The 25907-nt window shown below is 39.1% G+C and overlaps 1 protein-coding gene across 4 annotated transcripts; it reads right to left on the minus strand.

The window, feature by feature from the left end:
• Positions 1 to 629: 629 nt before the first annotated feature.
• On the minus strand, positions 630 to 12402 carry Ric (Ras-related protein interacting with calmodulin). Of its 4 annotated transcripts, none has more exons than XM_073957377.1 (5): positions 12038 to 12145; positions 11022 to 11806; positions 10400 to 10456; positions 1153 to 1418; positions 630 to 1085 (listed from the first exon to the last, which is right to left on the minus strand). In XM_073957377.1, exons 2-5 carry the CDS (start codon positions 11248 to 11250, stop codon positions 834 to 836), a joined length of 804 nt encoding a protein of 267 aa, XP_073813478.1. In that variant the 5' UTR covers positions 11251 to 11806; positions 12038 to 12145; the 3' UTR covers positions 630 to 833. The 4 variants fall into 4 exon arrangements, with proteins under 4 accessions (XP_073813478.1, XP_073813477.1, XP_073813476.1 ...); XM_073957376.1 differs by having other exon boundaries at positions 11889 to 12065; XM_073957375.1 differs by having other exon boundaries at positions 11022 to 11381; positions 11661 to 12065.
• Between the last annotated feature and the right edge of the window lie 13505 nt (positions 12403 to 25907).

Raw genomic sequence — 25907 nt, forward strand, 5'->3', positions numbered from 1 at the left:
AGGAGCCATTAATCGATGATTACGAGTTATTACTTAGAGAAGTCACTGGTTAACCACTTATACTCATCTCTCAATGACCTTTAGTCATTGGACAAAGACTTTTAGTCACCTGTCAACGATTTTAAGTAATCATTTAATGAATTGTATTGAAAGGTTATGCATTGTAAATGCCTTTCAGGCATCGTTCAATGACTTCTAGTTCGTCTATGTCAACGTCAATGACTTATAGTTCCTTGATGAATCGTAGTCGCTGACCAATGGATTAATTACTTTTAGCATCGGTCATTGACTTTAAGACTTTGGGAAATGACTTCTAGAATCTAACTTAAGGAAATCCCTGGCATGGGTAACTGTGACAGTTTCCGTTCACCGTGAGTTTGGAAGGAGGTTCTCGCAAGTCCCAACATATCAAAAATAAAAAAAAACGCAACATTACAAAAACTGTTTTGATATCATTTTCCCGCCTCTCTGTATCTATCTCATTCTATAGGATATAATGGTACTAGAATTAATGCTACTCTTACTAAGATTTTAGGTAATTCTTAATGATTATAACAGATCCGTCGTATAGTTGTTTATGTGTGTGTGGTGTGTGTTTTAAGTGTAGTTATACTTAGATTATATACCTGTTTGTTTTTTTTTCTTCATCTTCTGCTTCTATATAAACATACTCTACCAAAAAAAGTGTCCCGTTTCCGGAGGGTGATCAACTCACATGTGCGAATTTTATCCTTGTGCTTCTTGTTGCTGTTGCTGCTGCTGATTTTCTTCTTATAACAAATGAAACTATAACCAATACTCTTTGTTCTCTTTTTCTTCTTCTTCTTTTACGCTTAATTTAAATTACGTCTTCGTCGAAATACTAAAGCGAATATGGAACGTATACGCCACCAACGACTTCGTCGTCGTGAATGTAACTTTTCTGAACTGGTACCATTACCTAAGGCCCGTTGTTTTTCTTTGCGTCGTATTTCACGTATCAGAGCATAAAATGCCTCATCAATGTAGAGCCGCAAGGCGGCTGAAGTTTCAAAAAATGGACAACCAAATTGATTGGCCAAATTGCGGCCCTCTTCAGTTGAAACCTAAGGAAAATAGAAAAAAAAAATATTTTAATTACTTGTTTCTCTAAATTTACATTGTCTCTCTTACCTTTCTCAGTGACTCGAGATCACTTTTATTGGCAATCAACACCAATGGTATGTCTTCGGTTAATCTTACTCTTTGTATTAGTTTTCGATATTCAGATGCCTCTTCATAGCTATGCCGATCAATTACGGAATAACAAATAATGAATCCTTCACCACAGCGCATATATTGATCACGCATAGCGGTGAACTCAACCTGTCCCGCAGTATCGAGTATATCCAATAGGGCTGCTTCATTGTCGATGACCGCTTGTTGTTGATATGAATCCTCTGTAAAAGTGGGAAAATTAAAAAAATATATTTTTTTAATAAATTCTTTGTTGGAATCGATTTTTTTAAGATTTTTTGCAAGTGAAAGGCGAATATTCGAACCCACGCAACCACCACTATGTGACCGGTTTCGCTGTTGGTATCAGCTCATCAGACATATCAACTGGGGAGTGGCGTCTCTGTCATCGAACTTTTCATTTCTTAAATGCAAGTTGTTTTTTTTGCAGTGATGAGCTTTTTTATACCCTCCACCATGGTATGGAGGGTATATAAAGTTTGTTTTTCTGCTTGTAACACATTCAAATAATCATTTGCGACCCTATAAAGTATATATTCTTGATTAGGATAATATTCTGATGTCCGTCTGTTTTAATCACTCTAGCGTCCGCAAAAATCGAGCTAGAGGGCAAGATTTTTGTACCCGATTATCTTTATTCCATAGTCAGTTCAAGATGTGGGTGAGAGAGGGTGTTGAGAGGCAAAGGGTTACCATATACATCACCATCAAACTGACAATTGCCGCAAGTAAACTCGCCTAAAGTAAATTGGGACTAACATATTATATTTTTGAAAAAAAAAGTCTTCTACCCTATGAAATATGTAGATAGACTAGAGGACTAAATAGATTGAAGACCTCCTAAAAAAATATTCTATAGATAGAAGACTTCCGTATGGGTCTTCTATGTATAGTAGAGTTGTGTAGTTCCGGAACGAACTGGTTCCAAGGAACTATTACTGTCAAGGAACTATTGGAACTATATCCAGTTCTTGCGTTTATATACTTGCTTTTGATCCTTTCGTTCTTCTCGTTCCTTCAATTTAAAGCCTATGTCGATCTTCCGTCGTTGCTGTTTTTCGCTGCAATTTATTTATTTTTATGTCATTATCCACCAAACCGTGAAAACATTTCGGTCTCGGAACTATTTGGAACAAAGGAAACAAAAAGAGCGACAAAAGAGGAAGATTCGTTGAACTATTTTGGTCTTTGAACTATTTGGAATAAAAAGGACGATGAAAGAGAAAGTTTCGTTGAACTATATCTGTCTCGGAACTATTTGGAACTATGGAACTATATTAAGGAACTAGTTCCTTTTGGGAAAAGGAACTAGAAGGATTGATCCGCTCCAGGAACTAAATTGCCAACTGTAATGTATAGAAGACCTCCTAAAGGGTTCTTCTTTGACTGAAGACCTCCTAAAGGAGTCTTCTAAAGATAGATAACCCCCAAAGGGATCTTCTATGGATAGATGCGTTTCTACGATAGAAGACCTCATCGACGGTTCTACTAATGGTAGAAGACATCTTAAAGGATTATTCTAAGGATAGAAGACTTCCTAAAGAAGCCTACTAAATATAGAAAAACTCCTAAAGGGAACTTCTGTGTATAGAAGACCTCCTAGAGGAGTCGTCTGAAGATAGAATATAGAATAGCGGCCTTAATAGAAAAGAGACTTCCCAGAGAGGTCTTCTATAGACAGAAGACTTCCTAGAAGACCACCTAAAGGGATCTTCTATGTATGGAAGACTTTCTAGAAACGTTTTTTTAGATAGAAGTCTTCCAAAGATAGAATATTTGCTAAAGGAGTATTCTGTCTTCTAAAGAGGTCACTCATTGGTTGAAGGCATTCTAAAGGGATCTTCTATGTATAGAAGCCCTCCTACAGGGAGCCGTTTAAGAATTAAGACTTCACAGAGGAGTCGTCTATCGATAGAAAACTTTCTAAAGGGGTCATGCATAGATTGAAGGCATTCTAAAGGGATCTTCTATGTGTGGAAGAACTCTTACATGAGTCTTTTAAGGATTGAAAACTTCATACAGGAGTTTTCTAAAAAATACATGAAGACATCTTAAATTGATACTCTATTGATAGAATACCTCCTAGAGAAGTCTTCTATAGATATAAGACCTATTAAAGAGATTTTCTACGGATAGAAGACATCCTAAATGGGCCTTCTATAATTAGAAGACGTACAAGAACAGATTTCTATAGATTGATAGCAAACCTTCTTAAGAGGTATTTCCTAAGTTGGAGGCCTCATAAAGGGATCTTCTATGTATAGAAAACCTTGTAGAAAGTTATTTTTTATAGACATAAGACCTCCAAGATGAGTCTTCTAAAGACAGTGTATCTTCTACCGATGGTAAACCTTCTAAAGAGGCCATTCATTGGTTCAAGGTATCCTAGAGGGATCTTTTATGTATAGAAGACCTCCTACAGGAGAAGGCAGAAGGCTTCCTAGAGGAATTTTCTAAAGATATAATACTTCCAAAAGGGGCCTCCCATAGATACCTCCTAGAGGATCCTTCTGTAGATAGAAGAACTCCTAAAAAGATCTTCTATGGATAGAAGACCTTTTAAGGATAGAAGACTTCTTAGAGGATTCTTGTATATATAGAATATCTTCTATAGGAGTCGTCTAAAAATAGAATACATTTAAAACGGGCCTTCTATATATAGAAGACCTCCTAAAGGAATCTTCTATGGATTGAGAACCTCCTGGAGGAGTCTCCCATAGATAGAAGACTTCCTAGAGGAGACGTCAACCAATAGAAAACTTTCTAAAGAGATAATTCATAGGTTGAAGGCATCCTAAAGGGACCTCATATGTATAGAAGAACTCTAAATGAGTCTTTTAAGGATATAAAACTTCCAAGAAGAGACTCCTAAAGATAGAAGACATCCTAAAGTGATCTTCTATGGATTGAAGACCTCCTAAAGAGATCTTCTATGTATAGAAGACCTCCTAAAGAGATCTTCTATGTATAGAAGACCTCCTACAGGAGTCTTTTAACGATAGAAGACCTCCTGCAGGAGACTTTAAAGTATAGAAGACTTTCTAGATGAGTATTCTAAAGATAGAAGACCTCCTAAAGTTATCTTCTATTGATAAAAGTCCTATAGATAGGAGACATCCTAGGAGAGTCTTCTAAAGACAGAATACCTCCGAAGGCGATGTCCTATGGATAGAATACCTCCTAGTGAAGTCTTCTAAAGAGAGAATACCTCCAAAAGGGGCCTTATGTATATAGAAGACCTCCTAAAGAAATCTTCTATGGATTGAAGAACTCCTAGAGGAGATATCTACAGACAGAGTTATCTACCGATGAAGGCATCCTAAAGGTATCTTCTATGTTTGGACGATCTCCTACAGGAGTCTTTTAAGGATAGAAGGCCTCCTTAAATGATCTTCTTTGAATAGAAGATTTCCTAGAGAAGTATTTTATAGATAGGAGACCTCCTAGAGGAGTCTTCAAAAGCGATCTTCTATGGACAGTATACGCCTTACAATCTTACTAAAGGAGTCTTATAATGATAGAATACTTCCAAAAGGGGATACAAATTCTCCTAAAGGAGTGTTTTATAGATGAAAGATCTCCTATAGGGTCTTCTTTAAGTAGAAAAAAATTCCTAAAGAGTTTTCTGTAGATAGAAAAATCTCCCGAGACTTCTAAAGATTGAATACCTCCCACAGAGATTTTCTATAGATAGAAGACATCCTAGGGGAGTCTTTTAAGGACAGAATACCTCCGAAGTCGATGTTCTCTGGATAGAATACCTCCCAAGGAGATCTTCTAAAAGAATATCTCCAAAAGAGGCCTTCTGTATATAGAAGACCTCCTAAACAAGTCAACTTCCAATAGAAACAATAGGTAAATAGGTCATTCTTAGGTTGAAGGTATCCTAAAGGGATCTTCTATGTTTGGAAGACCTCCTACAGGAGTGTTTTAAAGATAGAATACCACGATGGACAGTATACCTCTTAGAGGAGTCTTCTATTGATAGAAGGCATCCTAGAGCGTCGTCAACCGATAGAAAACCTACAAAAGATGTATTTCATAGATTGAAGGCATTCTAAAGGGATCTTCCATATATATAAGTAGAAAGAAAACTCCTAAAGGAGGATAGCAATTGTCCCTAAATAGATTTTTCATAGATAGAAGAGCTCTTGTATGGATTTTTCATAGGTAGGAGACCTCTTATATGGATTACATAGGTAGAAATATTTTAAAGGAAGAAGGCCTCCTGGGGGAGTCTTCTAAAGATAGAATTCCCACAGAGATTTTCTATAGATAGAAGACATCCTCGGGGAGTCTTGTAAGGACAGAAAAACCTCCGAAGGCGATGTTCTCTGGGTAGAATACCTCCTAAGGAGATCTTCTAAGAGAATATCTCCAAAAGAGGCTTTCTGTATATAGAAGACCTCCTAAACGAATCATCTTCCGATAAAATCAATAGGTAAATAGGTCATTCATAGATTGGAGGCATCCTATAGGGATCTTCTATGCTTGGAAGACCTCCTACAGGAGTCTTTTAAAGATAGAATACCTCTAATGAGAAAAAAATAGAAAAAAACTCCTAAAGGAGGATAGAAATTCTCCCTAAATAGATTTTTCATAGATAGGAGACCTCTTGTAGGGATTTGTCATAGGTAGGAGACCTCCTAGAAAAATCTTTTAAAAATAGAAGACCTCCTAGAGACCCCTAAAACGAATATTCTATGGATAGAAGACCTCCTACAGGAGTCTTCTAAAGATAGAATAGAAAACTTCCTTAAAGGGCCTTCTATAGGTAGAAGACTTCCTAAAGGGGCCTTCTGTAGATAGAAGATCTCCTAATGTGATCTTCTTTGGATAAAAAAAAACCTCCTACTGTGATCTGCTATAGATATAAGACCTCCTAAAGAGCTCTTCTATGAATAGAAAACTTCCTTATGGGGTCTGTTACAGATAGAAAAAGTGCTAATAGAATCTTCAAAAGATAGAAGGCATCCCAAAGTCATCCTAATGGGACCTCCTAAAAGGGTCTTCTATTGATAAAATAATTCCTAAGGTATCTTCTACCGGTAGAAACCCTTCTAAAGAGTTCTTTTATAGGTTGAAGACCCCTTAAGGGACATTATGTAGGTAGAAAGTGGTATTCTTTGGATTGAAGACCTCGAAGATGGGTCTTTTATAGGTAGAAAATCACCCAAAGATTTTATATTTTATAAATAAAATTTACCGGATTTTAGACTACAGTTGAAATCTACTAGGTTATGTAAATGCGTTTATCCTGGATTTTGTAAATCCAGTGAATTCTGTTGGTTACCGACAAAAATCGGTAAAATTAAAATAATTTTAATTTCGTTAATTAACGAAATTAGTCAGTAAGTTAGCAACCAAAATAAAGTTGTCGCTAAGTCCATATTTACATTAGGCAATTTTCCTTGCGGCAATTGTCAGTTTGATGGAGAGAGGTGAGGTATATGGTAACACTTTACCTCTCAACACCCTCTCTTACCGACAAACTGACAATTGCCGCAAGGAAAATTGCCTAATGTTAAGTTTTGCCAATTTTTATTTTCACATTTCATTCATAATTTTGGATTTTAATTTTACCGATTTTTGTCGGTAACCAAGAAATACGTTAGAGAATCCCTTTACTGAAATAAATAACTCATTTAACTTAACTTTTTTAAATTCGGATATATCTTGTTTTGATACTTCTTATAGTACGTTTATATATGACATGATTTAACAAACCCACTGGGTTTCAAATGTCAATTCCTTTGATGTATACGCATCAAATAAAACCTCATTAAGAAGGTTAACCCTGCAAAAGCTATAATATAAACATGGCCTTATAGACGACTTTCAGTAAAAACTTTCGCTTAAGAAGCGGCTTATATTTATACGCCTTTTTAGCGGGTTCATCATCGCTCATTCTTATGATATGGCATAGCCAACGCAATCGTTGCATCTCAATACGTTTAACTATATTGATGTCGTTGTATAACAGATACAGCTCGTGGTTCATGCGACTTCGATATTCACCGTCAACGCAGATTGGTCCGTAGATCTTTCGAAGAATTTTTCTCTCAAACACAGCAAGCACTGCCTTATCTGCTTGCGCAAGTACCCAAGCTTCGGAACCATACATCAGCACGGGTAGTATCAGTGTTTTGTAAAGCGTTATTTTTGTTTGACGAGATGTGGCTTTGTTTTTAAACTGCTTACTTAAGCCAAAGTAGCATCTGTTAGCCAATACAATTCTTCTTTTTATTTCACAACTAATGTCGTTAGTTGTGTTTACGGCGTTGCCGAGGTAGACGAAGTCTTTTACTACCTCAAAATTATAGGAATCAACGTCAACAGTTGGCCCGATCTCTATGGACGCATTGCGCGTCGATACCATCAACTTAGTCTTCCCGCGGTGGTAGGTGTCGATCTGCATCTCTTGGGTCTTCTCCAGGATTTGCCGTAGGGTAAATATCTGGTCAATGGTGGACTTGCCAGGTCTAAAGCCGCATTGGTATGGCCCACTTATCTCGTTGACCATAGGCTTTAGTCGTTCGCACAATATCCCTGACACGAGGCAATCGGGAGTAGACTTATGCCCCTATAGTTAGAGCATACAGTCTTATCTCCCTTCTTATGGACGGGGCACAGGATACTCAGGTTCCAACCGTCGGGTACTCGTTCTTCCTGGCAGATGGTGCTAACTAGCTGATGAATACACCTGATCGCCTTCGGTTTTGAACAGCTCGGTTGGTAGGCCATCGGCTCCTGCTGCCTTATTATACTTCAGCCAGTTTATTGCTGTCTTTACCTCATCTTGGCTGGGTGGTATACATTCAATACCATCTTCTGTGATTGGATCTGTGGTATCTTCGTCGTCTTCGCTGGATACCAACAGGTTTGAAAAATGCTCTTTCCATATCCTGAGCACACTATCTTTATCAGTTACCAAATTACCTTGCTGGTCTCTACAGGAGGAGGTGCCTGTACCAAAGCCATCAGTTTGATGCTTCACTCTTTGGTATAACTTTCGGACTTCATTCTGGCTCCTGTACATCTCGATTTTTTCACACTACCGCTTTTCCATCTCTCTCTTTTTCCTGCGGAAAAGACGTTTCTCCTCTCTCCTTTTCTCCCGATACCTCTCTCGAGCGCTACGCGTTGCTACGGATTGTAAAGTAGCCCTATATGCCGCATTTTTCTCTTCGGTAGCAGCACGACACTCCTGATCATACCACGGATTCCTTGGTGGAGGCCTCTGGTATCCAAGTATGGATTTTGCGGCTGTTTGCATGGAGTGGGCAATGCTTTGCCATTGCGCTGATATGTTATCGGGATGAGGAGTGCTTTGATTAAGCAATTGGGCTAGTTGAGTGGAATATGCTGTGGCTATCTGTTGTGATTGCAGCTTACCGATGTCTAACTTTCGTGTTGTGTCTGTTCGTACGGGTGCGTACCTTTGCTGCAACTAGGCAGTGGTCCGAGTCTATGTTTGCTCCTCGAAACGAGCGCACATCCAATACGCTCGATGAATGTCTTCCATCTATCACAACGTGATCAATTTGTTTTCTTGTTTTCTGATCTGGAGACAGCCAGGTGCCCTTATGGATGTCGAGATGTTTAAATCTGCTGCTGCTAACTACCATGTTTTTTGCCGCTGCGAAGTCTATCAGTCTCATGCCATTGTCAGATGTTTCATTGTGGAGACTGAATTTTCCGACTGTTGGGCCAAAGATATTTTCCTTTCCAATTTTGGCATTTAAATCGCCTAGAATAATTTTAATGTCATGGGCAGGACAACGGTCATATGTTTCTTCTATGCGCTCATAAAATATATCTTTGGTCTGTTCGTCCTTGTCTTCAGTGGGAGCATGAGCGCAAATAAGGCTGATGTTGAAGAATTTTGCTTTTATTCGAATTGTAGCAAGTCTTTCATTCATGGGTGTGAAGCTGGAGACCAGGTGTTTTAACCTCCGACCAACTACAAATCCGCAACCAAACTCATGCTTTATGTCATGGCAGCTATAATAGAGTGCGTCACCTTTAGGTGTTGTTGTGACGCCTTTCCCGTTCCGTCGTATTTCCTGTATGGCAGTAATGTCGGCCTTGTATTTTTCAAGTACATCTGCCAATGCGTAAACTGCACCTTCTCTATAAAGAGTGCGAACAGTCCTTAAAACGTGTGCGGGGGTCGTCAACTTTTGAGGGATTTGTTTTTCTTGTTTTTCGTTTTTTCATAGTTGGCTGTTTTTTTCTAGGGGAGGGTTACTAACCCGACGCCCAAACCCAAGTTTTTAACGTTCTTATGGGTGAACGCGTGGCACATGTTAGCTCACTACCTTTAACGGGTGTTAAAGGCAGTTCCCCAGGTGGCACCACGGGGAGGTCAGTGTCCACTTGAGATGAAAGAGGGACCAACATAAATCCTGGGCTTTGCCCATGTTAAAGCCGGCCAGGACCGCTCCTTGGTATCTCTCATCCCCTACGTCCCCTGCGTTAATGATTGGTTCCAGCGAATTTCACGCAATGCGAAATAGTGCAAATTGAAATACATGTTTATATTGTATCATAATATATTTATATTATTTTTTATAACGCAAATCGAATGAAAATCTATTATTTTTTGTTAACGCAAATCGAGGCTACGCAAACCGAGGTATTAGTGTATTAAACGCCTGTTAGACTATGAAATTATACTATGATTTAAACTGTCAATCCCATACAATATACGTCAAATAAAATCCAGTGGATTTAGAAATACGATTTATTTTACGTATATACTATGGGATTGACATTTGAAGTCGAGTGGATTTATAAGTCTAAACGTACTATTAGGTTCTCGATACATAAAATATGTTCATTATAGCCTGTTTAAATTACATAATTTTGCCGGGTTAACCTTCTTTATGAGGATTTATTTGACGTACATATACGCAATGGAATTTGAAACCCAGTGGCTTTATTAAATCCGGTTATATGTAAACGTACAAATGGTTCTAAAAAAAGATATCGGCGTACTACTTCTTCAAATTCCCATAGAAGGGAATTTCAACTGTCAATTCTATTGCGTATACGTCTAATAAACTTCAATGGATTTCAGATTAGTTTTAATTTGACATATGTACAATTGAATTGACAGTTGATGGCCCCTGGACTTCGTAAATATAAACAAGCTTTTATAATAAGTGTTTCAATTACTTACCAATTGTTGGATCGTGGTAGTCCAAAAAATTATGGCTAACAAATTGCAGAGTAACAGCTGTTGTTGTTTTTGTTGTTGTAACACAGCACACATTGTCAAGGCAGATGTGAAGGCGCGGCATATACAGCAGCAATAACATAGTTGTTACAGTTATATTGGACCAGGCCAAAACAATGAACGCGCCATCAAAGCGAAAGTGAAACCGCAACAAGGATGGTGGGAGAGATACATTGGGGGAATCGAAAGAAAAACGTTGAGAAAGAACAGACAGCATCAACAGCGGCGACGTTATTCGGCATCATCAAAATCGTCATCATCGTCATAGAAATCCCGGTGGCAGCGAGCGGCAAACAGCAACAAACATTTTGATAAGAAACGTCGTCAATAAATCGGGTGCGTGCGTATATAATTGCGAATGAAAATAAAAACGACCACACAAAGATGAAAATACAAAAGAAAAATAATTTTTGGAGAAATGGTAGAACAAAAGAAATATTGCGTTAGGTAGGCCAACAGACAGACAGACGCACAAACATAATTATTGATTATTCAAAGAAGATGAAGACGGATAAATGAATATGCAAAATGGAAAGAAAAGCCAAAGGAAAAAATCCATATTTACCCGATTTTCCTACACCTCCATCACCCAATATGACAATCTTATAGACTCTTAGACCTCCGCGCATATTTTGTGGTGGAACATTTGGTGGCTTCATAGCCAAGTGACCATTTTCTTTGCGATTACCGACTGCATTTGTGATGCTGGCATTATTTTCTTTGTCACTGGAAAGTTTTTGTTTGGCAGATTTCTTAAGGGCAGCACATCCAACACTAGACATATCACCAGCCATGGAAATAGTGAGGCCTCACTGGGGACTCACTCAGAGAGGAACTGGGCGCTAGCCAAAGACGACTAGGGTGATGATGCAGTTGTTGATTAGGACCAACTACGACGATGACGACCTTGAACCTGGACCAGCAGCTACAATGACGATGATGTTTGAAATAAACCGGAACTAAATGATGTGCAGAATATGCCTTATTGCTATAGTGAGGAACTATGTGGTGTATGACTTATTTTTTGGTCGTTTAAATAACTTTGTTTTATGTCGATTTTTATTGAAATGGGACTTCCAAATAGGTAATCATTGCCTGTACTCGGGATCTTGGTGGAATATGTGAAAATTGCTTTACAAAACTGGGGAGGGGCTTTTAGTTCAAAATTTTTCCAGAGGGGCACGTGTTTAGTTTTATTTCTTACATGAATATATTTTTTTCTTAAGTTGTTTCGTTATTCGTTAGGCGTTTCGTTTGTTAACACTTTTAATTTTTTTTATTATTGAAATTTCGTATTAAATTTTCTTCTCTAACAATAATTTTCCAATTGGACACTCGTTTTTTCACTGCCTTGTAAAAATGAAAGAAAAAACAAAATCACTTTGAACGAACTTTGTGTATATTTCTTTATATGCGACACGGAGACACGGACTGTGGTTGATGATTTTAATCGGTTTTGTTAATATTTGTCGGAAGCGAAACAAAATTAAAACTAAATTAATAATATTTATTTAATATTTTTTTCGAGAAGCTCTTTAACAACAAAACAGTGAAAATTTTCCCATTTCTCGTCGTCTATACTCGTATCGACAAAATTTTCTATTCTTTTGAGTTTCTTTGTCGTTTTCTTTGCCGCCCGCCTGGCATTATGTGGTGGGGCTTGTTGGAGGGGTTGGTTGCTGCTGTGTTGTGTGTAAAAACGTATTTGCCATATAGCAGCAAGAAAAATCATCCCTTGTTTTTGTTAGCTTTTCATTTTTATTATGTTTTTCATCTGTTTTTGTCGTTTCATTCTGCCCATCGTATTGTTGTTTTTCATGCTTTCATTTTGCGTGTATTTTTCTCTAGTGTATATAACAACACTCACTCTCTCACCGCTCTTGAGTTTACTATACGCTCGTATACAATTGAAATACTATCAACAACAAAACCCCCAAACAAACCCCAACCACCTCCGATGAAAATTCCGTTGAATTTTCCCAGCACATGTTTTTGTTGGAAAAGAAGAAATTTATTGTTTTGAACAGTGAAAGTTCTTTTCCCCAAAAGCTCTTATTTTTTAGTAGTAAAGCTTTCTATATGTCTCACAAACTTTCTTTCCGGTATACATACATATAACGGTATATGGTTGTTGTCGGGACTATAATGTGATATATGAGAAAAAAGCTTACACTGCGAAACCTTCAGTAAAATAGTGCAAGTGGGAGGAATATTTCAATGTAGTTGTTGCCACTTGTGGAGACTACAACGTATAGATAAGTTATGGACATCGTATATGTATACTTACATACATACGATGCTAAAGTCTGTTGGGTGACGTAGGGGATGGAAGATACCAAGGAACGGTCCTGACCGGCTTTAACATGACAAAGCCCAGGATTTATCTTGGTCCCTCTTTCATCTCAAGTGGACACTGACCTCCCCGTGGTGTCACCTGGGGAGCTACCTTTAACACCCGTTAAAGGTAGTGAGCTAACATGTGCCGCGCGTTCACCCATAAGAACGTTAAAAACTTGGGTTTGGTCAGTAACCCTCCCCTAGAAAAAGCAGCCTACTATTGAAAAAGGAACAAAAAGAAAAACAAATCCCTCTAAAGTTGACGACCCCCGCAAACGTTTTAAGGACCATGATCTGCGAATATGCACCTGGAATGTTCGCACACTTTATGGAGAAGGTGCAGTTTACGCATTGGCTGATGCACTTGAAAAGTACAAGGCCGACATTACTGCCATACAGGAAATTCGATGGAACGGGAAAGGACAACAACACCTAAAGGTCACGCACTGTATTATAGCTGCCATGACACAAAGCATGAGTTTGTTTGCAGATTTGTAGTTGGTCGGAGGTTAAAACATCTGGTCTCCAGCTTCACACCAGTGAATGACAGACTCGCTGTGCGCTCATGCTCCTACTGAAGACAAGGACGAACAGACCAAAGATATATTTTACGAGCGCTTAGAAGAAACTTATGACCGTTGCCCTGCCCATGACATTAAAATTATTCTAGGCAAATTTAATGCCAAAATTGGAAAGGATTGGCCCAACAGTCGGGAAATTCAGTCTCCACAGTGAAACATCTGACAATGGTATGAGGCTGATAGACTTTGCAGCTGCAAAAACATGGTAGTTAGCAGTACCAGGTTTAAGCATCTCGATATTCATAAGGGCACCTGGCTGTCTCCAGATCAAAGAACAAGTAATCAAATTGATCATGTTCTTATAGATGGAAGACTTTCGTCGAGCGTGTGGATGTCGATCGTTCCGAGGAGCAAACAAAGATTCGGACCACTACCTTGTTGCAACAAAGGTACTTACCCGTCTAAACGTTGCAAATAAAGCACGAACAGATACAACGCGGAAGTTGGAGATCGGTAAGCTGCAAACACAACATATAGGCACATCATTAAGGAATAGAAGTATATCTGACTATTTAATAAGAATGATTGATAGTTATCTTGATAACAGAAAACTCTTATATGACACTGACGAAGGAGTCAAATCATACACGATAACATCTGGAGTACCACAAGGATCGATACTTGGTCCCTTCCTCTGGAACCTAATGTATGATAGCTTATTAAACATGAGTTTCCCACCTGGTACCAAACTAGTGGGTTACGCGGACGACGTAGCGCTTATCGACGACCAAACCTCAGCACCACTTGTCGAAATCATAGTAAATGATAGCTTCGCTCGAATTTCAAGATGGCTTGCATCAAAAAAGTTGACACTTGCTGCAGCCAAAACAGAAGCAATACTCGTAACGAGAAGGCGAAAGTTTAGCTACCCTAAAATTAGCGTTGACGGTTACAATATAGAAATAAGCAAAACGTTAAAATACTTAGGAATGGTCCTTGACTGCAAGTTATCTTTTGAACCGCATGTCAAAACCATATCGGAGAAAGCGCTGGCAACTGCTAAGAACCTTGTAAGGTTGATGCCAAGTATGAAAGGCCCGAACCAGTCAACAAGGAGACTAATATCTTCAGTAGCTTATGCGCAAATGGCGTACGCGGCTCCTATCTTCAGCGAAAAAATTGCAAGAAGCACACAACTACGTAAACATCTAGAGAGAGTACAAAGGGCGTTCACGATACGAGTCATATCGGCATATCGAACAACGTCCACAGCGGCACTGTCCGTGCTAGCGCGTATACCACCGATTCATCTAACCCTACGCGAAAGGAGTTACATATACGAGCAACGAAAGTCACTTCCAAACGGATACACAAAAAGGGAGGTTTTAAACATTAAAAGCGAAGCCCGAAGAAGGCTATTCCAAGAATGGCAATCCTCATGGAATAACAGTGTTCAAGGCAAATGGACCTTTAAAATAATTCAACATATAGAACCTTGGGTAGAAAGAAAATATTGTCAACTCAACTTCTATTTAACCCAAATTTTCAGCAATCATGGCAATTTTGGGAGCTATCTTTTCAGATTCCATTTAAAAAACAACGCAGTATGTGAACTATGCCACCAGGGCGAAGACAATGTGGAACATACACTTCTACATTGCAAAATTTGGGAGGATGAGAGAGTGCGTTATGAAATACCTAATCATATAACCATCGATAAATTTTTCGATGAAATGCTGAAGTCGAAGAGTGTATGGACGACATACACAACATTTGTACAAACAATTATGGCGGAGAAAAACAAATATTGCCTAAGACTACAGTCGAACCCCTAATCACAACATACAATGGATGGGGGAGTAGATACAACGACGAAGCTGATAAACCCAGTCTAAGAACTTCACTCCGAAGTAATGCGAAAGCGGTCCCGGAGTGGTTGTTCCAGTGTAGGGCCACTATTGATAGCGCGCTATCATTACGCCCATTAAAAAAAATAATAAAAAAAATAGACACAGCATATTCCACTCAATTAGCCCAATTGCTTAATGAAAGCACTCCTCGTCCCGATAACATATCAGCACAATGGCAAAATATTGCCCACTCCATGCAAACAGCCTCAAAATCCATACTTCGATACCAGAAACCTCCACCAAGGAATCCATGGTATGACCAAGAGTGTCGTGCTGCTACAGAAGAGAAAATGCGGCATATAGGGCTACTTTACAATCAGTAGCAACGCGTAGCGCACGAGAGAGGTATCGGGAGAAAAGGAGAGAGGAGAAACGTATTTTCCGCAGGAAAAAGAGAGAAATGGAAAGACGGGAGTGTGAAAAATTCAAGATGTACAGGAGCCAGAATGAAGTCCGAAAATTCTACCAAAGAGTGAAACATCAAACTGATGGCTTTGGTACAGGCACATCCTCCTGTAGAGACCAGCAAGGTAATTTGGTAGCTGATAAAGATACTTTGTTCATGATATGGAAAGAACGTTTCTCCAAACTGTTGGTATCCGATAGTAGCGAAGACGGCGAAGATACCACAGATCGAATCCCAGAAGATGGTGTTAAATGTATACCGCCCAGTCAAGACGAGGTAAAGACAGCAATAAGTTGGCTGAAGAATAAAAAGGCAGCAGTAGCCGATGACTTACCAGTCGAGCTGTTCAAAAACGGAGGCGACACGCTGATAAGGTGTATTCTTCAGATAGTTAGCACCATCTGGCAGAAAGAACGAGTAGCCGACGATTGGAACCTGAGCATCCTTTGTCCCATCCATAAGAAAGAGATAAGAATTTATGCTCCAACTATAGGGGCATAAGTCTTCTCCCTATCGCCTACATGATAGTGCCAGGGATATTGTGCGAACGACTAAAGCCTATGGTCAATAAAATAATTGGACCATACCAATGTGGCTTTAGACCTGGAAAATCCACCATTGACCAGATATTTACCCTGCGGCAAATCCTGGAGAAGGCCCAAGAGATGCAGATCGACACTTACCACCTTTTTGTTGATTAGAAAACAGCCTTCGACAGCCCGCTACGTTCAAAGGTATTCCAAGCCATGTCTGAATGTGGTATCCACTCAAAGCTCATTCGGCTTTGTAAAATAACTCTAACTGACACAAGATCTTCAGTTAAAATAGGAAAGAACCTCTCCGAAGAGTTTGGCCGACGACATTGACATCATGGGTCGATCGGTAAAGGATATAACTGACACCTTCGCAAAAGTCGAAAGAGAATCTGCTAAAGTGGGTCTGGCGGTTAACGGCGAGAAGACCAAGTTGATGGTGTCGACGCGCAATGCGTCCATAGAAGAAGAATAGTGTTGGCCTACAGATGCTACTTCGGGCTGAGTAAGCAGTTTAGGAATAAAGCCAAATCTCGTCAAACAAAAACAACGCTTTAAAAAACACTGATACTTCCCGTGCTGATGTATGGTTCCGAAGCCTGGGTAGTTGCGCAAGCAGATAAGGCATTGTTTGGCGTGTTTGAGAGAAAAATTCTTCGAAAGATCTTCGGACCGATATGCATTGACGGTGAATATCGACGTCGCATGAACCACGAGCTGCTGTATCTGCTATACATCGACATCCGTATAGATAAACGTATCGAGCTGAAGGAGTGGATCGATATGGTTTATCTTCGAACTTAAGCTAAGTTTGGACAAAATATTACGAAGGCAAAATTTTTGACCGTATCGGTTGATCCGTTCGAGAGTTGTGGTGCGTCCAGCCAGCCAGACGGAAGTACATGGCTAAAACGACTCCAAATTGCCTGAAACAGATTTCATCCAAACTTAATTGGGGTCTAAAATAATTATGTCGATAAGGCACCTTTTGATTGTATGAAAGTGTATATAACCTCGTTAGCCTAAAGACTGAGGGTATAAAAATGCCATACCAAAATGTGGACCTATGTTCGCAATTTTAAGGGGGCTATTGTCTATAATTCGGTGGATACATTTTCTGACCACCTTACAATGCCAAATTTCAGTAAATTTACGCCGTAAATGTAGGTAATAACTTCCAAATACCCATTCAACCACATTCAAAATTAACGCAAATATAGATGTAGATATTATCTTGAAAATAATTGAAATTATCTGAGGGTGCGCTTTAACTAATTTTAAATGAAAGGATTTTTGCGGATTTTGAAACAACAATGTTCATGACGAGAAAAATAAAATAAAAACAAAATCGCCAGAGGGATTTCCAAATAAATCGATGTCAATGTTCACAGCTTTTTTTAGGTTTTCACGATTATGCTTGGAAACCGTAAGTCCTATCGTAAACGGACCAAGAAAATGCAGTGAAATTACTTTAAAAGATTGACCGTAACCAAAGTCAAATTTGGACAATGCACTGATTGTATCGCCTCCACATAAACCAATGCCAAGTACGGTGCCCCTTAACTAATTTTGAATGAAAACCGCTTACACCTGAGAAGTTTTTGCGGATTCTAAAACAGCAATGTTCATAGATGAAAAATAATCCAAATTGAATAAATCGCGGCCAAAGTTCACAATTTTAGGTTTATCTTAGGTTTTCAGGATTTTGCTTGGAAGCAGCAAGTCCTATCGAAATGGCACTAAAGAAAATGTTGTAGCAGTGAATGGCCTCTATAAAATTTTCTTTAGTCCCATTTTGCCGCTTCCAAACAAAATCCTGAAAACCTAAGATAAACCTTAAACTGTGAACTTTGACCCTCTGGCGATTTTTATACCCTCAGCCTTTTGGGCTAGAAGGGTATATACACTTTGATACGAAAAATGTCTGTCTGGCTTGTGCGCACGATAACTCTCGGACAGTTCAACCGATTCGAACCAAATTTTGGGTATCGTAATATTTATACCCTCAGCATTTAAGCTAACGAGGGTATAAACACTTTCATACGGGCAAAATGTGCCTCATCGAAATAATGGTTTTAGACCCCAAGTATGTTTGGACGAAATGTGTTTCAGACAATTTGGAGTCGATTGAGCAATGTCCGTCCGTCTGTCTGTCTGGCTGGCTGGAGCGCACGATAACTCTCGAACGGATGAACTGATTCGGTTCAAATTTTGGCTTTCGCAATATTTTGCCCAAACTTAGATTAAGTTCGAAGATGGGCTATATCGGTCCACTCCTTCCGGTACCTCCCCCACAAAAGTTCGAAAATGTTCGGAAAAGTTGTGCGCACGATAACTCTTGCAGGGCATAACCGATTTGGTCCATACTTTGCCCATCGTAAAATGTGTACGAGACTTAGATAATGTACCAATATAGACTCAATCGGTCCACTCCTTCGGGTACCCCCCACACAAAATTTCGGAAAAGTTCAGTTTAGGGCCATCTCTCGAATCTCTCTGATTTTTGTTTCAGCAACTTGTATTCACTGCCCTCCATACGACGGTAAAAGTATTATTAGGGGCAAGTCCATACTTCCTGAGAAAATAACCTGAAAGTTGCAAAAAACCCCTATGACATCGTGTGAGGTGGTTGGAGCGCAAGATAACTCTAGAACGGATCTGCCGATACGGTCCAAAATTTGGCCTTAGTAATATTTTGTCCAAACATAGTTTAAGTTTGAAGATAAGCCATATCGGTCCTATCCTTCAGGTACCTCCCCTCTTAAAAGTTCAAAAATGTTCGGAAAATTTGTTCATACGGTAACTCTTGACGGGAGTGGCCGAAGTGGTCCATACTTTACACATCCTAATATATCTACTAGATATAGATCAGGTTCAAATATGGACTATATTTGTCCACTCCATCCGGTACCTCCCACATAAAAGTTCGGATAAGTTGAATTTAAGACCTGCTATCGAATCACTTTGATTTTTGTAGAAGCAATTTGCATTCGCTGCCTCAATTACGATGGTAAACGTTTTTTCAGGGATAAGTCCATACTTCTTGAGCAAACATCCCGAAGGGTGTAAAAACCCCCTATGGCACCATATGTAGTGGCTGGAGATCCACTTCCATAATGGTCAATGTAGATCCATTTCTTTTAGTATCTCCTCCGCAAAACTTTTGATCTCTAATCCTAATGAACATTTTTGTCGGTTCAAATTCCCAAAATTTTTAAATACCCTCAAATACATAGGTTTTTGGGGAAAAAAATTGTTTCAATATATACAGGCTGAGGGTATATCTCTGCCGGCAAAGCCGACTGATACTTTTTTACTTGTTTATCCAAACTTTAAGTTCGAAGATGGACCATATCGGTCAACTGCTTCTGGTAACTCCCCCACATAAGTTCAAAGTTTGTAAAATGGTCTGAACGATAACTCTCGAAGGGAGCAATCGATTTGGTCAAAACATTGCACATCGTATTATTCCTTCCAGATATAGATCGGGTTCGAATATGAACTATATCTGTCCATTCCTTCGGGTATCTCCCACACAAAATTCGGATAAAGTTAAGTTTAAGGGCTCCTCTCGAATGGTTTTGGAATTTTTTTCAGTAAGTTTTCCTTGCGGCTCCCTTTATGACGGTAGAATTTTTTTCTTGCGGAAGTCCATACTTCCTGAGATATTGGCCTAAAAACTCCAAGAAACCCTGACGGCACCAACCAAAATGGCAAATCCGCAAGATAAATCTCGCAGGGAATTTCTGATTGGTGCAGGCTTTACACATCGTATTATTTCATCCAGCCATGTATCTGGTTGGAATATGGATTGTATCGGTCCACTCCTTCGGGTACCACCCACACAAAAGTTCAAAATTTGTCTGTAAAATGGTCTGAACGATAACTCTCGAAGGGAGCAATCGATTTGTTCAAAACTTTACACATCGTATTATTCCTTCCAGATATAGATCGGGTTCGAATATGAACTATATCTGTCCACTCCTTCGGGTACCTCGGATAAAGCTAAGTTTAAGGGCTCCTCTCGGATGATTTTGGAATTTTTTTCAGTAAGTTTTCCTTGCGTTTCCCTTTATGACGGTAGAATTTTTTTCTTGCGCAAGTCCATACTTCCTGAGATATTGGCCTAAAAACTCCAAGAAACCCTGACGGCACCAATCAAAATGGCAAATCCGCAAGATAATCCTCGCAGGGAGTTTTTGATTGATGCAGGCTTTGCACATCGTATTATTTCATCCAGTCCAGTATGGGATTGAAATATAGACTATATCGGTCCACTCCTTCGGTTACCTCCCACACAAAATTCGGATAAAGTGAAGTTTAGGAGCTTCTCTCGCATCGTTTTGACTCTTTTTCAGTAGATTGTTGGAGCGGCCTTATTTACAATGGTACATTTTGTTCCGGAGTAAGTCAATACTACCTAAGATAGTGGCCCAAAAGCTTCAAAACCCTGTCGGATATTGTGCAAGATAACTCTAAAACTTTTTCAAAAATTTATTTCGAACTTATTTTACCCTCAGCATTTATGCTAACGAGGGTATATGCACTTTCATACGGGCAAAATGTGCCTCATCGAAATAATGGTTTTAGACACCAAGTATGTTTGGACGAAATGTGTTTCAGGCAATTTGGAGTCGATTGAGCAATGTCCGTCTGTCTGTCTGGCTGGAGCGCACGATAACTCTCGAACGGATCAAGCGATTCGGTCCAAAATTTGGCTTTCGTAAAATTTTGTCCAAACTTAGTTAAGGTTCGAAGAAGGGTTATATCGGTCCACTCCTTCCGGTACCTCCCCCACAAAAGTTCGAAAATGTTCGGAAAATTTGTACGTACGATAACTCTCGAAGGGCTTATCCGATTTGGTCCATACTTTGCACAATGTGTACCAGATTTAGAAGAGGTTTAAATATGGACTATATTTTTCCACTCCATCCGGTACCTTCCACACAAAATTTCGGATATATTAACTTGAAGATCTGCTATTGAATCACATTGATTTTTGTTGAAGGAACTTGCATTCGCTGCCTCAATTACGATGGTAAACGTTTTTTCAGGGGCAAGTCCATACTTCTTGAGAAAACAGCCGAAGGATGTAAAAACCCCCTGTGGCACCATATGTAGTGGCCGGAGATCCACTTCCATAATGGTCTATGTCTATCCATTCCTTTAAGTATATCCTCCGCAAAACTTTTGATCTTTAATCCTAATCCTAATCAATATGAAGCGACAATCATACACCGGAATTTTTTTAAACCCCCCTAAATACATAAGTTTTTTTGGGAAAAAAATGTTTCAATATACTTAGGCTGAGGGTATATGGGCAATATTATTGAAAATTTAACATCGTTGAAGCCAAGGTTTACCCCTCTATAACTCGCGAATAGTGGTTGTATATTGTACAATTTAAATGCTTTTGGATAAAATGAAATGTTTTTAGACTTGGCAAAAAATATTGGGTTTCAAAGTTGATTTGCGTGGAAGCTGTGGCTATATTTATGTTAAAAAATGGGCAAAAATGGGTTGAAGCCAACGTGTCTTTTTTTGTTTTCTCTCGATTTGTGATTAAACCACACTTTTTACGATTTTCCCGTTAAAGTAAAAGTAGAAGGCAACTAAATAAGGATCATCTCACTAGTGTATAACTTCTCAAAATTTGATCTGCGTCTACCATTAAATGATGCTGACATTTTGAAGCCAGATTTTAAGTGTTTTTTGAAATTTTCTTATAATTTCGTTCCGCAAACAGGTTTTTCAAAAAATCATATATAGGAATGAAGAACTCACGATTCTGATTTATTTGATATATGTGTCGTGAATGTAGCCTACACAGCTTCAGAGAAATCTGTATCCAAATACGAAAATTTTGTGTGAACAAATTTCTAAAAATCGTATTTTTCGGGCCTAATTTTTACAATTGGCATTCGATTTACTCGTACTTGATTGCAAATTTTTGATTTTTACGTTGCGGATCTAATAAATCAATACTCGTGAAATTCCAGCTACTAAAACGCGAGATACGAGAAATTCCAAGGTAGGAAAATCACCTAATATTGTTTTTGAAAATATCGCGCATTTTATCGCGTATTCTGTCGGCAGCTTGCACTGCTATAAAAAAACTAGTGCAGGATCTTCCTTTTTGCGGAAACAAAGATTTAAAAACTTCACTGATAAGGGAACTACATTCATTTTATCCCAAAAATAGTGTGTGATGCTACATCCACGGTTCTTGACTGATTGCCTTGAAATAGGTATATATCGATGCAGATTTTCATGGTGACACTAAAACCGGATGCGGAACGAAATTGTATGAACTTTGGGAAAATTAGCGATGTTTTATAGGTTTTTTAATGCTAAGATGCAGCCGATGCTACATCTTAGCGTCCAAATTATATTTCGAAAAATATATACAAATTAAAAGATATGGTCTTGCTGTACATGAAAATCACATGCGGACAAAACGATTTTGATAATTACGCGATTTACACATATTTTAATAATGCATATAAGTTAAAGCCGTTTATTTAAACTCTGTTTCCGTTTAAGAAGTCTAATGATTAATTTCAACAACCCGATAACTTTCCTCAATAGGAAACCTTCTATGTGAATGTAGATAAAGCAAAATCCACCCATTTTCTTGGGAGTTTCAAGGAAAATAAAAGAAGTACTCTTATAGAATTTTTCCAATATTTTCGACTCTAGAATGCGTGTGAAAACTATTATTCCAAACCAAAATTAGTTTTTTGTAACACAAATATGTGCTTATTTTGGCTATAATATCCTAACTACTATCCCGATGATTATAAGTTTGGTCTCATTTGATTCCCCGTGAAGTCTTTATTTAAAACTGTTACTTTTTTGTAATTTTTGACGGGTATATGGAGCTATATTTTAAAAAAATTCGGATTACATTTTAAATTTTGTCAATTTTTTGTAAATTCCGCGAATGCTGAGAAACATTTTACAAGTATTATGCAATCTACTTAATGACGTCACTTCGTGATAACTTTTTAGTGACAATTGTGCTCAATAAAATAATTAGCGTGTTTATAATAATTTTTTCTTAAAAGCAGAAGTAAAACCGCGATAACATTTGTCCGCAACAACCAAAAATTTGCTCGCGAGCGGATTTGTACTGGGGAATTTTTTCTTAACCTATGTACCAAAAATCGTTAATGTAGCGCGAAAAGAAAAAATTCAATTTTTTGGAAATGGAATATGAAATAATTGGCAGTTTTGCCCATATATCTGTCGGCAAAGCCGTCTGATACTTTTTTACTTGTTTGTTTTTTATTTTTCTCATCTATGAACATTGTAGTTTCAAAATCCGCAAAAACTTCCCAGGTGTAAGTACCTTTCATTTAAAGTTAGTTAAGGCGCACCGTGATCTGTTAAGAAATTACTATGCTCGAACAACAAGAGGATGTGCTTCCAATGTCATTAGCTGTATATTTCGCTTGTTTCGGAATATGTTCTCTAAAATGGTGTGAACGATAACTGTCGAAAGGAGCAATCGATTTGGTCCAAAATTTGCCGTATTATTGCATCCAGTCATGTATCAAGTTGGAAAATGGACAATATCAATCCCGTCCTTTGGGTACCTTACTTACTTACTTAGCTGGCCCATTACAGAACATTTGTTCTATAGGCCGAACTAAGAAGAGATCTCCATTCCTCTCTATTTGTTGCTTCGCACTCTGGAATACCGCGCCTTTTCATCTCATCATCCACTTGTTTGCGCCAGCTATTCCTTCGCCTGCCAATTCTGCGTGCACCGCCAAGCGGTCCGTATTTATACGCCTTTTTAGCGGGTTCATCATCGCTCATTCTTATGATATGGCCTAGCCAACGCAATCGCTGCATCTCGATACGTTTAACTATATTGATGTCGTTGTATAGCAGATACAGCTCGTGGTTCATGAGACGTCGATATTCACCGTCAACGCAGATTGGTCCGTAGATCTTTCGAATAATTTTTCTCTCAAACACACCAAGCACTGCCATGTCTGCTTGCGCAAATACCCAGGCTTCGGAGCCATACATCAGCACGGGTAGTATCAGTGTTTTGTAGAGCGTTATTTTTGTTTGACGAGATGTGGCTTTGTTTTTAAACTGCTTACTTAAACCAAAGTAGCATCTGTTGGCCAATACAATTCTTCTTTTTATTTCACAACTGATGTCGTTTGTTGTGTTTACGGAGGTGTCGAGGTAGACGAAGTCTTTTACTACCTCAATATTATAGGAACCAAATTCCACAGTCGGTCCGAGCTCAATGGACGCATTGCGCGTCGACACCATCTTCTCACCGTTTACCGCCAGACCCACTTTAGCAGATTCTCCTTCGACCTTTATAAAGGTATCAGTTACTTCTTTTACTGATCGGCCCATGATGTCTATATCATCAGCATAAGCAAGTAACATGTGACTATTGGTGTAGATTGTGCCACTTCTTTTGACGTTTGCCTCTCGTATAACCCTTTCTAGCAGGATGTTGAAGAGGTCACACGAAAGGCTGTCTCCTTGTCTGAAACCTCTTTTGGTACCAAACTCTACGGAGAGGTTCTTTCCTATTTTAACTGAGGACCTTGTGTCAGTAAAAGTCATTTTACAAAGCCGGATGAGCTTTGCGGGGATACCAAATTCAGACATGGCTTGGAATACCTTTGAACGCAGCGGGCTGTCGAAGGCTGCTTTATAATCGACAAAAAGGTGGTAGGTGTCGATCTTCATCTCTTGGGTCTTCTCCAGGATTTGCCGCAGGGTAAATATCTGGTCAATGGTGGACTTGCCAGGTCTAAAGCCGCATTGGTATGGTCCAATTATCTCGTCGACCATAGGCTTTAGTCGTTCGCATAATACCCCTGACACGATCTTGTAGGCAGTAGGGAGTAGACTTATGCCCCTATAGTTAGAGCATACAGTCTTATCTCCCTTCTTGTGGACGGGGCACAGGATACTCAGGTTCCAATCGTCGGGTACTCGTTCTTCCTGCCAGATGGTGCTAACTAGCTGATGAATACACCTTATCAGCGTGTCGCCTCCGGTTTTGAACAGCTCGGCTGGTAAGCCATCGGCCCCTGCTGCCTTATTATTCTTCAGCCAATTTATTGCTGTCTTTACCTCATCTTGGTTGGGCGGTATACATTCAATACCATCTTCTGGGATTGGGACTGTGGTATCTTCGTCGTCTTCGCTGCTGTTGGATACCAACAGATTTGAAAAATGTTCTTTCCATAACCTGAGTACACTATCTGTATCAGTTACCAACTTACCTTGCTGGTCTCTACAGGAGGATGTGCCTGTACCAAAGCCATCAGTTTGATGTTTCACTCTTTGGTAGAATTTTCGGACTTCATTCTGGCTCCTGTACATCTCGATTTTTCACACTCCCGCTTTTCCATCTCTCTCTTTTTCCTGCGGAAAAAACGTTTCTCCTCTCTCCTTTTCTCCCTGTATCTCTCTCGTGCGCTACGCGTTGCTACGGATTGTAAAGAAGCCCTATATGCCGCATTTTTCTCTTCGGTGGCAGCACGACACTCCTGATCATACCATGCATGGAGTGGGCAATATTTTGCCATTGTGCTGATATGTTATCGGGACGAGGAGTGCTTTCATTAAGCAATTGGGCTAGTTGAGTGGAATATGCTGTGGCTATCTGTTGTGATTGCAGCTTACCGATGTCTAACTTTCGTGTTGTGTCTGTTCATACTTTGTTTGCTACGTTTAAGCGGGTGCGTACCTTTGCTG

The sequence above is a fragment of the Musca autumnalis genome, unplaced genomic scaffold (assembly GCF_047663935.1).
Source record: "Musca autumnalis isolate F117 unplaced genomic scaffold, ASM4766393v1 scaffold_5, whole genome shotgun sequence".
NCBI classification, from domain to species: Eukaryota; Metazoa; Arthropoda; class Insecta; order Diptera; family Muscidae; genus Musca; species Musca autumnalis.

What these genes read in the sequence shown, in the direction of transcription:
- Ric (XM_073957374.1), bottom strand. Translation starts at nt 11,250, where the DNA reads ATGGCTGGTGATATGTCTAGTGTTGGATGTGCTGCCCTTAAGAAATCT. An exon ending in CTACCACGATCCAACAATTG is followed by an intron (nt 1,419 to 10,399) that starts GTAAGTAATTGA and finishes CCACTTTTACAG; the next exon opens with AGGATTCATATCAACAACAA. An exon ending in ATCTCGAGTCACTGAGAAAG is followed by an intron (nt 1,086 to 1,152) that starts GTAAGAGAGACA and finishes TATTTTCCTTAG; the next exon opens with GTTTCAACTGAAGAGGGCCG.